The 15,501-nt window shown below is 31.0% G+C and overlaps 1 protein-coding gene and 1 long non-coding RNA gene across 2 annotated transcripts; one reads left to right on the forward strand and one right to left on the reverse strand.

Moving 5' to 3' along the window:
- Window positions 1–740: 740 nt before the first annotated feature.
- LOC133299243 (uncharacterized) lies at window positions 741–2,905 on the reverse strand. Its single transcript, XM_061498682.1, has 5 exons — window positions 2,852–2,905; window positions 2,608–2,729; window positions 1,272–1,516; window positions 906–975; window positions 741–798 (listed from the first exon to the last, which is right to left on the reverse strand). Exons 1-5 carry the CDS (start codon window positions 2,903–2,905, stop codon window positions 741–743), a joined length of 549 nt encoding a protein of 182 aa, XP_061354666.1.
- Window positions 2,906–9,241: 6,336 nt separating this feature from the next.
- LOC133299244 (uncharacterized) lies at window positions 9,242–11,062 on the forward strand. Its single transcript, XR_009749905.1, has 3 exons — window positions 9,242–9,444; window positions 9,588–9,667; window positions 10,956–11,062. It is a non-coding gene; the product is annotated as an uncharacterized LOC133299244 (long non-coding RNA).
- Window positions 11,063–15,501: the final 4,439 nt, after the last annotated feature.

Raw genomic sequence — 15,501 nt, forward strand, 5'->3', positions numbered from 1 at the left:
AAATATTTAACAAATAAAAAGTTCAATTAAATTTATAATACCTTTAAGTTTTGGAAATGAGTAGCCATTGTAGAACTGAGTTAAAGGATATCCATAAAATAATATGGGTTGAGTAAAATTTTAATAGGACTTGATAATTGTAAAACGTCGCATATCACCTTGATCACAATGGCGAAAGTTCTCCTCTCATAACCTAAACCAACTGATCAAAGGCAGGGTAAAAACGTAGGTTGGGAAGCCTTCCAGAACAAATACGTTGAAGACCGGGGGTGTTGGAGTGGATAACGATTGGTAGAAGCTAATGAATAACTATGGTTTGCAAGTATCTAACACCGCGGATCTTGCTAGGATGGCAAGATCAAGAATACCGTTGATGAATGTGAGTAGCCCGGTGCTGAAGTTTTTGTCTTATCAGGTTCTTGGTGTGGATTTTGAGAAGACCAAGAATGCTACTTTTGTGGAGGTTAGATTTGCAAATATTGGAGGTCTTTGACCCCCACTACATATATTTGTAGCATTCTTAAAGCACGTCAGTTTTGCATGCGCCGCAATATGATTACTGGTGTTTTGTGCTTAATTTGGTAGGAAAAGATGTTATCACAATGCATATATCTATTTAATATGAAATCAGCATATACATTTGGTTCATTACATGGTCAATCATACAAATGCAGTAGAAATATGAATACAAAAAAAAAATATACATTCTCCTTTAAAGACAGAAATGGTATCATTTATTCTCAAAGGAAGTTGGGCCACACTTTGATTGCTCCTGGTCTTATATCCTCAAAATGATATCTGAAAATAAATGTCAACAAAGAATAAATAAAGTAATAAGAAACACTATTAATTAACTATATTGTCGTGACTAAGATATATATTTATTACAACAAATTGTATTTCACCTGTTTTCGGTAAGGAAACTCCTCACAGCTAATGGAAGAACAGGTTTGCCTCGACTGTGTTTGCCAACACCTGAATAAAGAAGACAATTGAAAAATCAAAGGAAAACAGTAGGAAAAAAAAATTTATGCAAGGAAACCCTGAAAATATATCCATTTAGAAACAAATTTTTTATCATTGTATTAAATCAAACTACATTTTGTTTAGAGAAAGAACCTAAGTTTTTTATATTTTAAAAATAATAATAATACCTGTTATGACTTCAACGGTTGGCCCATGCCCAACTTGTTTTGCATGGATTGAATCAACAAACTCATTTTCCTTATTATTTTTATTTGAAGGAAAATGTGTTCTTGACAAGCCCTTACTTTCGATTTTCTCCAAACGCTCACGCAATGCTTGTACAGCTTCTTTTGCATGGAGACCATGCAAATCCAATCTCCATAAGCCATTTGTACGATTTTTAAAATTTAAAATTTCTGTAGCTGCCTTACAGTCAAGCTCACGAGCCATCTTTAATTTTTCTCTTGCCTTCATGGAATGTTGTTTTGCATTTAAATGCTCACCTCTTAGGTAAGCTTCGTTAGCAGACTTAAACTGTTGAGAAGCTGACCTGAAAAGATAAAATAAATCAAGATATCAAAAGAATGTTGTAACATTTCTTGTTATTACAATTAATAAGTTTGATTTGCGAAAATAATAATCATTGATTGACGGAAATCGACAGTTAAGATATGGTTGTAAAAGGTTGTAGACAAAAATAGGGTGTAAGTATAATTTTTCCCATAAAAAAATAACAAAGAAATACAATGAAATTAATAAAAAAGTAAAACCAAATATAATTTTCTCAATCAGTAAAACATAACGGGGAAGGATATACTTACTACCAAAAAGTTTACAACATTTACAACTAACTTAATCACCATTGACTTTTGTCAATCTAATAGTTATAATTTATCAGAAAATATTAGGTCGTATTTATTAATTCACAATAAATTATAACCGTTAGATTGAAGGAAATCAATGATGATTACGTTGGTTGTAAAGGTGGTAAAATTTTTTGGTGGGAAGTATATCCTGCCCCAAACATTAATATAATTTTTAACAAACATTCAAAATTACTAAACACCACCTTTTCACATATCTAATGTGTTGAAAATTTTTGGAATTTTTTTTTTTTTTGGAGTTACCCAACCCTAATTATCTCTTTGAGACGAGTTGGCTCCCTCCGGTATCCCCACGAGCTTCGACTCTTTGAGTTGGCTCCCTCCGGTATCCCCACTAGCTCAATATTTAGCCTATTTTTTTTTTTTTTGGTAAGCATATTTAGCCTAATTTAACCTGATTCATTTATTACACAAGTCATCAGAAAAACAAATTACAGTATTTACCTTACATGTTCTTTTCAAATGTATGTTCAAGTAAGTATAATTAAAATCCTTATTTTTTTTCTTACAAAGAAAGGTATTATTTACTTATCACATACTTAGATAGAGATGTCCCATTTTAAAGGGTTTGGTCATTGACTTATTTATCAAAATAATTAAAATTATAACAATTATGTTATTTATGTAAAGAAAATTTACTAAAATGTCAGAATAAAATGTAAGCTTTACATAATTCTTTTGACAAAAATTAAAATTAAATTTGATTCATAAAAGTTTGCTCATCATTTCAAAATAAAAGTATTAAATATTATCTTACCTCATCATCTCCAAGGCTTCTTTTCGATGGATCATGTATATATCTTTCTTCTGTGACTCTTGTTTATTCGAATGAGATTTCAATGGTACATTAATGCATTTCAGAACACGATCATCACAAACCTTTTAATTAAAAAAAACAAAATTCGGTTTAGCTCTTTCCTTAATTTGTGAATTCAATAGAGATTATGAACGCTCAAATAGAAATATTTAACATACAAAAAGTTCAATTAAATTTATAATACCTTTAAGTTTTGGAAATGAGTAAGCAATGTAGAACTGACTTCAGAGATATCCATGATCCAGTGTGGCTTATATTTTGATAGGACTTAGAATTGTAAAATGTCAAAAAACCTTGTTCACGTATTAAAAATCAGGATTGCTAATTGGCTTCACGATCTTCTCTCATAACCTAAACCAATTCATCAAAGCCAAAGTCAAAACAAAGTTTGGGAAGTCTTCAAGAATGAATCTTCTGTTTTCTTGAACTATACAAGGGTTACTGGTGATTGGCGGGACAGTTTGGTGAAAGAAAGATAAAGAAAAGACTACAGATTAAAGAGAGAGAAAGATTTGAAATAAAATGTCAAAAAAACCTTGTTCACGTATTCAAAATCAGGATGCTTATTGGCTTCACGATCTTCTCTCATAACCTAAACCGATTCATCAATGCCAAAGTCAAAACAAAGTTTGGGAAGTCTTCAAGAATTAATCTTTTCTTTTCTTGAACTATACTAGGGTTACATGTGGTTGGCGGGACTGTTTGCATGGTGAAAGAAAGATAAAGAAAAGCTTACAGATTAAAGAGAGAGAGAGAACGATTTGAAATAAAATCAGGATGCTATTTGGCTTCACGATCTTCTCTCATAACCTAAACCGATTCATCAAAGCCAAAGTCAGGAAGTCTTCAAGAATTAATCTTTTCTTTTCTTGAACTATTACAAGGGTTACTTGTGCTTGGCGGGACGGTTTGTTGAAAGAAAGATAAAGAAAAGCTTACAGATTAAAGAGAGAGAGAGAAAGATTTGAATGAAGAAAGAAACGACCTCTTACACACTTATTTTCCATGTCCGCTCATTAAACCCCTATCATATTACACCTTCCCTTGCCACATCAGTTAAGCTCATGAGCCAGCTGTAATTTTTGTTTTTTTTTGCTATTGCTCACCTCTTATGTAATCTTGATTGGCATTACTAAATATTTTAACATTATTACTCAGTAGATTTCAATAAACTAAAAGTGGTTGTTTTGACATTATAAATTTATTAAAGGTTAGTTTGAGTTTAATTTCATTATAAATCTTAGCAAGTAAATAACACTACTAACTAATGTTGAATTAACCTACAAATTAGGAGGCATGCATCAGAAAATTCAACATAATTGGGGGAGCATCTCAAAGTATTTGAGAATTACATTTTGTTTATAATTAATTCAAGTTAACCCCCATCACAGCATTTAGTGGCGGACCCAAAAAATGTTGTTTATGTCGGCACACTTAATGACGTTGGTTTGGAGAAATTTTTTTTTAAAGAAAATTTTAAATGCATTAAGGGATAAGATATTGTAACAACCAAGTAGTGTTACTATCAATCAATTTCACCGTTAGACCGGTTATGCAATTCCAACGGTAATATTTATTTCCATCTTTGTATGGTTATAATTCCCCATATTTAATACTTTATATTTATTTTCACCTTTGTATGATTATGATTTTCCATATTTAATGCTTTCACTTTAAATATGGGGGGTCATAACTATACAAAGATGAAAATAAATATAACCGTTAGATCAACATAATCGATCCAACGGTAAAATTGATTGGTAGTAATATTGATAGTAACACTACTTGATTGTTACAATATATTTTCCCATGCAGGGATTAAAAAACAAAAAATTATAAATAAGAAAAAAAAACTTCACCTTAACATAAAAAAATATTCCAACACTTTTTTTTAATCAAACTGATTTGTTATATGACATCATAAAATGTACAATAAAACATATGACATCTCATTCCATCCTATCGTATTCCATTCATTTTCATTTCATCTCTCGTTGTATAACAAAGCCTAATATAACCAACATCACATTTTACTACTATACTCAAAAAAATAAATAAATTAGAACTTCATGTTTGCAACTGCGGACAGAAGTGACCATCTAGTTCCGCCATTGATAGCATTAGTCAAATATTACCTTCAATTTGACAAACAGATGAGTAAACACATGTATCTCTTTAAAAGTAGATAGTACAAATTTTAAAAAATAAAATAAAATACAAAATATGACTCAAAAGTGAGAAGTACTAGTAAATAAATGGCTGGTTACCGAATATAATAAAAGTAAATTTGATTCAATCTATTATCCAATCAAATATTATTAAATTATTATATTATTAAAAAAAATTAAATTATTTTAAAATCTCTATTGTTAATATCTAATTACGCAATAGATGTTATGAAAATACATATTTGGCCAATATGATAGTGTCATATCATGACTTTGTATATATTTGTAATTTTAAGATATTTTTATTCAGTCCTAAAGCCATTGACAAAACTATCTAGCTCATTTTTTGCCTAATTTAACCTAATTCATTTATTATACAAATCATTAGAAAAACATATTACAGACTTTTGTGACGTAGTTTATTTATGTTACATTTTTTTTTAAATTGATGATGATAATATTGTGGTTAAAATTTGTTGATTTTATCAATTTTTACCTCCCAATTTTGTCATCTATATAGAAGACAATAATATTTTATTTTAAAATCTGTTCAGCTGTTCTGCTTTTTCTTAGTGTGTGCTACTTAAAATTGTGTTCCTTTCATATATTTATTAGTCAATGTGTTGGTAGATTTGCCTTTCAATGTTCTGTTCTTTATGGATAATTTCTTTACATTTGAAATACACTGGCTGAATCTATAAAAATGGTAATAGACCTTTTTCATTTTCAGCATATACTTTGATTGAATACTGAAAAAAAAATAAGAATTCTTTTTGTATGAGATTCTTACATAGAAATTTATGAGGAAGTATGTGTGAAATGTGTGATGTTTTGAAATCTTTATATTTGTTTTTGTATTGTTTATCAGATTAGGAATGCGGGTGTTATTGCATTTTATTCTATATCTTTCCAATATTTTAAACTTCCTTATCTTTTCCTTCGCAAAGAACCAATAGATGAACAAGCAGTTGCAAATGAGAGTTAACGAGCAGAGTTTGGTTTTTATACCATTCAGCCACATGATCAATCTAGAAGATGCTTTCGTATGATTGGTGGGGTGCCACTACTGGAAAAGTCACGAATAGCAAGGGAAATTTGCGAGGGAAAACTTCCCTTGCACATTGCGACGGAATTTGCAAGGGAAAAACAATTGCGAGGGAAAATAGGCAAGATTTCCGTTACTACATTGCCGTCGCATAATCCCTTGCAGTTCGGTCGCAATTCCCTCGCAATTTGCAAGGGAAATCGAATCCCTCGCAAGAACCATAAATCTGTGACGAAAACAGCGAGGGAAAAAATTGACGACGGATGTTCCCTCGCAAAATTTAGGATCTGAAAATTGCAATTGAAAATTCACAATTTCCCTCACAAATTCCCTCGCAAATTGCGAAGGAATATATTCCCTCTCAAATTCCCTCGCAAATTGCGAGGGAATATATTCCCTCCCAAATTGCGAGGGAAAGAGAGAATATATTCCCTCTCAAAATTCAAGAATAATATAAAAATCAAATTTAAAAGGGACAAGGGCATAAATTGGTCGCCGCATCATGCGTATGAGAAAAAATCATTAAATATGTCGCCGCATCCTTTATGGCAGACATTGAGTGCATGTAGTGGCAGTAGTGCCTATGTCAGCTAGTCATAGGAAAGATAAGACTCTGTTGATATTTAAGGTGTGTAAAAATTGTTCAATAGTGAGAAACAGAAACAAATGTCTGAAAGATTCATGTTCCAACCACCCTCGTCGTCATCATTGTACAAATTAAATGAAGAGTGACACATGCTTCCGATCGATGCTACCAAAAAGGGCATTGGTCTTTGTAGTTTGGCTTTAACCACTTAATTAAAAGTCAAGTCCAGCCCAATAAAGAAAGCTAGGGTTCCCAATTCAAGATGTTCAACAGCCTTTTGAACGTGCGTGAATAGCATCAACCCTAAACCCTAACTTTGATCAATTCTAGGACTATGGTCCGCAGTTTAGCCCGTTGTAAAAAAATTAGTCTTGAGGTCCCTAACTTTGAATGTGTGTAAGTAGCATTTTGATGATAAGAGAGTATGGAAATCAGTCACGAGTAAAGAAAAGAGGGAGATAACCATTTTAGAAAATACGCTAATTTAATATAATAAAGAGCAATCTTTGATTATTCTTCGATATCTCCTTCATCTACCATCTGATCGTACTGGGATTTTTTTGACATATTCTTGACTCATTATTATTCATATCTAACGGCGGCTTTTATATTTATTTTTACCTTTGTATGATTATGATTCCTCATATTTAGTGTGAATATGAGGAATCATAACCATACATAGATGAAAATAAATATAACTGTTGGTTCAACATAATCGATCTAATTGATTGGTTAAGGGTCCAACTTGTGACTCCAACCCTCAGAGGAAAGGGGCTAGGGTTGACCCGGGTCAACCCGGGGGTTGGGTGGGGTTTTAAAACTTGCAAGAGAAATTTGGGAGGAAAAAATTCCCTTGCAAACTGCGACGGAATTTGCAAGGAAAAAATAATTGTGAGGGAAAATAGGCGAATTTTCCCTTGCTACAATAACGTCGCAGAATCCGTTGCAGTTAGGTCGCAATTCCATTGCAATTTGCGAGGGAAATTAAATCCCTTGCAAACATCATAAGTCTGTGACGAAAACTAGCGAGAGAAAATATTGGCGAAGGAAGTTCCCTCGCAAGATCTAGGACAAAAAATTACAACTGAAAAATTTATAATTTTCCTTGCATTTTCCCTCGCAATTTGCGAGGGAGTATATTCCCTTGCAAATTGTAAGGGAATATGTTCCATCGCAAAATTCAAAAATAACATATAAATCAAATTTATAAGGGACAATGGCATAAATTAGTCGCCGCCTTTGTGGCAGATATTGAGTGCGTGTAGTGACAATAGTGCCTAAGTCAGCTAATCATAGGAAAGATAGTGACAGTAGTGCCTATGTCAGATAATACTCTAAGCAAGTGTTGTCAGTTTGTCGATTGGAGCTCTTGAGAGGGATTCGTACAACTGCAAACAGAGGAAAAATATTGAGATGAAAAAATATTTTGTCCCTATTTAGGACGAACTTAGGGACAAAATATTTCCAATTTTTCGTAACCCGTCTCTAATTTTGTTCCTAATAGGGACGAAATATTGTTCGTCTCTAATTAGTATATGATTTATAAAATTCGTCCCTAAATCTGTCTCTAATAGGGACGGAAAATAATTCGTCTCTATTAGGGACATAATTTTTCCATCCCTAACAGAGACCGAAAGAACTTGTCCCTAATAGAGACAGATTTGAGGACGGAAAATAATCTATCCTAATTGGGACAGATTTACGAACTTAATTTTGTATTTAAATGTGAATGTTTATAAAATTGTAAAAACATGAACTTTTTGTTGGATTATCTAGATTGTATGGGTGTTAGTATGTGTGCGTGATGAACTTCCAACTTGCTATGCATTAGAATTCAAATTAAACAATGAATTGATATAAATATAACCAAAAGACACGAGAATTGTGATTAATAGTATTTTCTAAATAGGCATTTTTCAAAACTTGACTCAGTTCTATTTTACTCTATATAATAGGTCAAGTTTGGTTCGATGTAAGCCGAGCTGTATGCCTTTGATAGACTACCTAATTTATTTACACCCCATCAAAATCAAATATATCTCTCTCTCTTATATCTCTTTTCATCTTCGTCATCAAATCCTTTTTATCCTTCAAATCCAAAATCTTTCTATTTTGAGTCAACGATGACATGACGACTAGGACTTTCTCCTTAGTTATTGGACATAGTGTTTAAAATCTGACAACTTCATCTCCAATTTAATCAAATAAAATTTAATTTTAAATTATATTTACTATCTCTACTTCAATTGTAGATTGAATTAATTTTTATATTTAAATTCAAATTTTGAATTTTTATATTTGTATTGACAATTTTAGAATAATCAAATATGATAATATAGAGTTGATTTTATCCTCTCTTTTTTGTAACGATTGATTTTATCTTAAAAAAGTAAGTATAAATTGACAAACAGATAGTGCCAAATGCCAATCAATACATTAACTAATATATTATTAAATTCATAATTAATAGTGTATTATTAGGATAATAATTTGACATTTTATAACACTAATTATCTTTTATTTCTTTTTATATTTTCTATTCTTTCACACCATTATTTCATTTCCCCCCTTTACTTCCCGCTTTCGTCGTTTCACCTCCCGCCTCCCCCTTTCATCTAAATTTGGTAACCCTAATACTTCTGAATCTTTTCCTATTGTGCCATAATTTCTCTAAGCAATAGAAGAACTGATAGTATGGATTTTTACATCTCTTTCAAAAACACTGGAACAGTTGTAGGTGGCAAAAGCAAGATTGTCGTGCGAGTGACTGTGAGAGTGTGTTCACCTTGAATTGGGAAGAAGAGAAGAAGCATGAAGATCCATCACATTCCTAGCCTCCAAGACGATTATTCCTATTTATAATATTCTAATTTTGCATTTCCTAGTTTCGATTTTGGGCAATATCTGAATCTGGGTTATTTGCAGGATCGTGGACTGAGACTACAAAAGAAGTTGCAACAGTGGGTTATTTGAATGGGGTGTGGAAAATTAATGTTTTGCTAGTTAATTCAAACTTATTTTAAACCGTGATAATGTTTGTTTTCTGATGCACATATCTTGTTTAAATGGTATCTTTATTGACAATATAATTTATTGAAACTAAATCTAAATATTGTTGTAGGTTGGAATATCATCTGGAGCTGCAGCATCATCTGCCATTAAGATAGCAAAAAGACCAGAAATTTTGGAAAGCTTATTGTAGTAAGTTGCTTGTATCCTTACAAATTTGGTGAAAGTATTTAGAAATGTCTGTTGAGAACTTGCAATATAGTTCCATGGTTTTCATTGTTATCACATACCCTTCTGTTGTGATAACAATGTTTATTTTCAATGTGCTTTGAATATAATTTGAAGCTTGCAATAAATTAAAAGTTAAAAATAATTTCAAGAACTAAGTTAAATTTCACTATAAAATTTCGAGACAGTGATAGGTAAATTCCAAATATTGTTTGTTAGTTTGAGTGGCCACTGAAAGCATTTATAATTGGGACTATTATAGTGGGCTATTATAATTGGGCTATTATAATTTTGGTACTCTTTTTTCATTCAACTGGGCTATTATAATTTTCATGATGATTGCCTTTTATTTTTCTCTAAAATAATAGCGTGGTGCTTCAATTTTTGTTTGTATATATGATAATTGTTTGTACCATTTACAAATTTTTATTCAAAAAATTATCCCCGTAATTATATGGAAGGTATGAAACAAAAATTGTATATATTATATTCTGTCCCCGTAAGATAACTTGTATATATATAAAAAAAGTGGAAGATAACTTACTAATAAAAGATTATGAACATGCATTAATCGAATTCTTTTTAGTTGATAGTGATGATTTCATTAGCGTGTCTCTTGTATTGTTTTAAATTTGATCTTTTGTATCTCTGTTCCCTTTATAAAATTGGAGTATCAGTTGAAGGTCCTCAATTATGGTATGTTGTTTATATTATAAATTCATGTATATTATAATATAATATAATTATTATATTATATAATGTGCTCCCCAGTCCTCAATTAGATATTATTGAAACTGATTATTATTGTTATATATAATTAAACCCAGTCCTCAATTATATATAAATCATTAAATAATTATATATAATGGTCCACAAACAGATATGTTAGAAAAACAAAAATCCAAAAGTGAGTTTCTTTTAGCTTTCATCCATATTATATACTTTATCAAATAGAAATATTAAATAACAAATCATTTTACTTTATATTTTTAATACTTTTTATTATCAAGTCACGTGTTAGTTTTATGAATTAAGAGTGGAATTTGTTTATTTAATAAAACTAATATAAAATTTTGTTTTTAAAACTATTAATTCGTATACTACTAGTATCTTTTATTTTATAATATTCAAATACCTACATTATTATTATTCTTACTATTTAGGTATTTATCTCTATATTTTACGTTAATTTGAGTTTTGTCTTTATAAATTATTTAACACATAAACTTTTATTTATGTGAATTTGGGGCAGTTGGATCTTGTCAGCTAACTCAGCAAGCAGACTTTATGAAATAGCAAGCAAACATGATGAAACAAATGCAGGAACAACTCCGAATTTTAATGCAGGACAAGGAAGCCAACTGCAACAAGTCGAAGGGACCGGCGCCGGATGATGACCCTGATGATGATGATGACTTTGCTAGGACTTTAGAGGCATACTAGTTGTTATTTGTATGTCTTACTTATTTTAGGACTTCAGAGATATATCAGATATTTTTTATATGTTTTATTTTGTTTAGAACTTTAGATACATTTTAGTTGTAGATTTGATGGTTGTTGTTGTTCACTTTTGTTGATATACTATTTAATTTTAATTTAATTATTTATCCAGTATTTTTTTGAATTTTTGTTGCTCAATTTATGTTCATTTGGAATACTAGTTGTTTACAGGAAAATTAATAAAAGTTTAATACATTTTTTTATTTTAATTACAGAATTTGTGGCGGAAATTTTCGAAATTCCCTTGCAAAATTCGTAGCATTTTGCGAGGGAAAATCAAAATGTTCCCTTGCAAATTTTGCAAGGGAAATTTAATATTCTCCTTGCAAATTTTGCTACGGAAATTTGCGAGAAAAATTAAACTCGAAATTTTCGTCACAATCTCCGACGGAAAAACACTGTAGATAGGTCTGTTGTTTGCGAGGGAAATTTACTTTTTTGCAAGGGAATTTTTCCGTAGCAATTTGCGAGGGAATTGTCATATGACAAATTTCCCTTGCAAATTTATTTGCGACGAGGGTTTTAGCAAGGGACGGTGTTCCCTCGCAAATTCCGTCGCAGACAGTTTTTGCAAGGGAATTTGGTTGTTTTGCAAAGGAATTTTTCCCTTGCTGATTGTGAATTTTCTAGTAGTGTGCTTCTGGAGAGAACTATCAAAGAGGTCTGGCCTGTTGTGAAGCGAAATAAAGAGGGACTTGAAGAGGTTGCTACAAGACTTAATGAGGCATTGGAAAAGGAATAAACGGAAATTGCCAAGGCTGATGCTAGGGTGAAAGATGAATGTGGTAGGAACTAGGAAGGTTCTGTTCATGGAGTTCTTGTCGATCCTGCAATTATTTGAAGTGAATGGTATGTCCAGTTTTATTCTGTTTTCTTAAACTATTATCATGAAATTCTCGGCCCTTTATTGTTTCTGTTTGCAGGTAGTATGATGATTTATCTTTTTAGGTATCAGTCTAAAACAAGCATTACTTGATATGACCTTCAGTTTACTTACTAGGGGCGGAAGAAAAGTGTTTTTCATTGGGTCAAGTGTTCATGTACATTTCAGGTTGCAATACTAGAGCATGGTTCAATTGTTATGTTGCATACATGACTATCAGGATTTGAATTGAGCAGGAATATACCTCTCATTGTGGGGAGCATAGGAAGGATATAAGCATCCTACTGAACTTGCGGAATTTCCAGGATAGTGACAGCAAGCATATGTTCTAAAATGCCTTTTAAGCTTGCAAGAAACACATTGGGATAGAAGTATAGAACACCTATTCGCTCTGAGAAAAGACAAAAATTTGACTAGTGTCATTCATTCGAAGCTATTGATATGGATCTAGGATGTACATCCATCATTTGATATTTAGCTCTTGTATCCGAAGAGTGTAATTTGTCCTTAATTTGATAGGAAAAGATGTTATCACAATGCATATATCTATTTAATATGAAATTAGCATATACAATTGGATCATTACATGGTCAACTAATCATACAAATGCAGTAGGAATATGAATACAAAATATATATATACATTATTCTTTAAAGACAAAAATGATATCATTTATTCTCAATGAAAGTTGGGCCACAATTTGATTGCTCCTGGTCTTATATCCTCAAAAGAAACGATGTCTAAAGATAAATGTCAACAATGAAGAAATAAAGTAATAAGAAACACTATTAATTAACTATATTGCTGTGACTAAGATAAATATTTTTTACAACAGATTGTATTTCACCTATTTTCGGTAAGGAAACTCCTCACAGCTAATGGAAGAACAGGTTTGCCTCGATATAGTGTTTGCCAATACCTGACTAAAGAAGACAATTGAAAAATCATGGGAAAATTACAGCAGAACAAAAATTATAGGTAAGGAAATCCTGAAAAGATATTCATCTAGAAATAAATTTTTCAACATTGTATCAATTCAAACTACATTTTGTTTACATAAAGAACCTATGTTTTTTTTCTTTTTTTTAAAATAATAATAATAATAATATACCTGTTATGACTTCTATGGTTGGCCCATGCCCAACTTGTTTTGTATGGATTGAATCAACAAACTCATTTTCCTTATTATTTTTATTCGAAGGAAAATGTGTTCTTGAGAAGCCCTAATTTTTAATTTTCTCCAAACGCTCGCGCAATGCCTGTATAGCTTCTTTTGCATGGAGACCATGCAAATCCAATCTCCATATGCCATTTGTACGATTTTTAATATTTAAAATTGTTGTAGCTGCCTTACAGTTTTGCTCATGAGTCATCTCTAATTTTTCTCTTCCCTTCATGGAATGTTGTTTTGCATTTAAATGCTCACCTCTTAGGTAAGCTTCATTTGCATACTTAAACTGTTGAGAGGCTGACCTGAAAAAATAAATTATATCAAGATATCAAAAGTATATTTTAAAATTTTAAAAGTTGTTATTTTGACATTATTAATTTAATTACAGGTTAGTTTTAGTCTAAAATTCATTATTAACCTTAGCAAGTGAATAACAATATTAACTAATGCTTAACTCAACTACCAATTAGGAGGTGTCACACCCCGTATATATCCGGTAGTGTTATCATTACATCGTATTAAGCTACGCTTAATTAAAAATGCGGAATATTCTTTTTCTTTTTCAATTATGACGTCATTATCAAATACCAACTGGATTACTTAATCAATTTCATAAAATATCGCCTGAATGTAAATTGCAATAAGACATCTACTGAAATACCTCAATATATAAATAAAGTGAGTATCTAAGTCACGGCATTACATCACGTAATCCGGAAAATATCCTGATACATTAATACAACTCTAATTAAAACAAGACATAACAAGTCTACGTGGCATGGACAATCCCCATGCTCACCAAATCAACAGCGTCTCAACAAGATAATCCAAAATTATAAATGAAGCTAAAAGCATATAAGCAGCAAGCATATCCAGCATCCAAAAAGTCAGCATATAATATCATCAATATCTAACTAGTCCAACACACAGCAGATCACAATCTGATTTAGGACCAGCAAGTGTATCAACATACATAACTCAAAAGCATTAACATAAAACTACGTTCTCCTTTAATGATATTAAGGCTTCCAACAAAGCCACAAGCCCTTAATCACATGATTATGACTTAGTTCATTAATTACAGAAGTTCTAGGGTCCCCAAACCCCCACTTTTCCTCACATCACAACTACTGGTATGGATATTTTATTCGGATATGCAATATCTGGATATCTCATTGACCATATCCGGTTATACAATATCCGGATATCCAGATTCCAATATCCGGATATCCAATATCCGGATATCCAAATCCCATATCCGGATATCAAAATGACTTGCAGAAACTGCATTTTAATCACTTACTATTTTTATTAAACACGTTAATAATTTTTAGGCACATTAAGGGTCAATTATGGTTATTGCTTAACTTAAACATGCCAAACATAATTAATTACTTAATTTCCTTAATTAACGGTGCTTGCAGAAACAAGAACTCAGAAGAATGTTTCTCTCACTCTCACAAGGTGGACACCACAACACCTTTGGTGAGAAAATGGAGAAGAAAACAGTGACAAGTTCATAGGCACGTATCAAAAAATGCAACATAATTGGGGGGAGCATATCAAAGTATTTGAAAATTACATTTTTTTTATAATTAATTCAAGTTAATCCCTATCACAACATTAGTCAAATATTACCTTCAAATTGACAAACAGACAAGTAAACACATTTATCTCAAAAAAATAGGTAGATAGTATACATTTTAAAAAATAAAATAAAGTACAAAAGTACTGATAAATAAATGACCGGTTATTAATATAATAAAGTAAATTTAATTTCAATCTATTATCCAATCAAAATATGAAGTAATAAATGACTCAAAAGTGAAAAGTACTAGTAAATAAATCGCTGGTTACTAAATCTAATAAAGTAAATTTAATTTCAATCAATTATCCAATCAAACATTATTATAATATAAAATTATACTTATATAAAATTAATTTATATTTATAAAAATTTACTCATCATTTCAAAATAAAAGTATTCAACATAATAGCCATTGTGAATGCTGAAATAGAAATATTTAACAAACAAAAAGTTCAATTAAATTTATAATACCTTTTTTTTTGTATATAAAATTTATAATACCTTTAAGGGGGCCGTTTGGTACGCGGCATTTTGTAGGATTCCCGGGAAACTGAATTTTTCTAAATTTTAAATTTTCGGATATTATTGTAAACTGAATGTAAAAATCATATTTTTGAAAATCGAGATTCCCAGACAAAAAAAATTTCTTCAGTACC

This window comes from Gastrolobium bilobum, unplaced genomic scaffold, assembly GCF_033153095.1.
Source record: "Gastrolobium bilobum isolate Gb01-03AN ecotype WA unplaced genomic scaffold, APGP_CSIRO_Gbil_v1 utg452521, whole genome shotgun sequence".
Classification (NCBI taxonomy): domain Eukaryota; kingdom Viridiplantae; phylum Streptophyta; class Magnoliopsida; order Fabales; family Fabaceae; genus Gastrolobium; species Gastrolobium bilobum.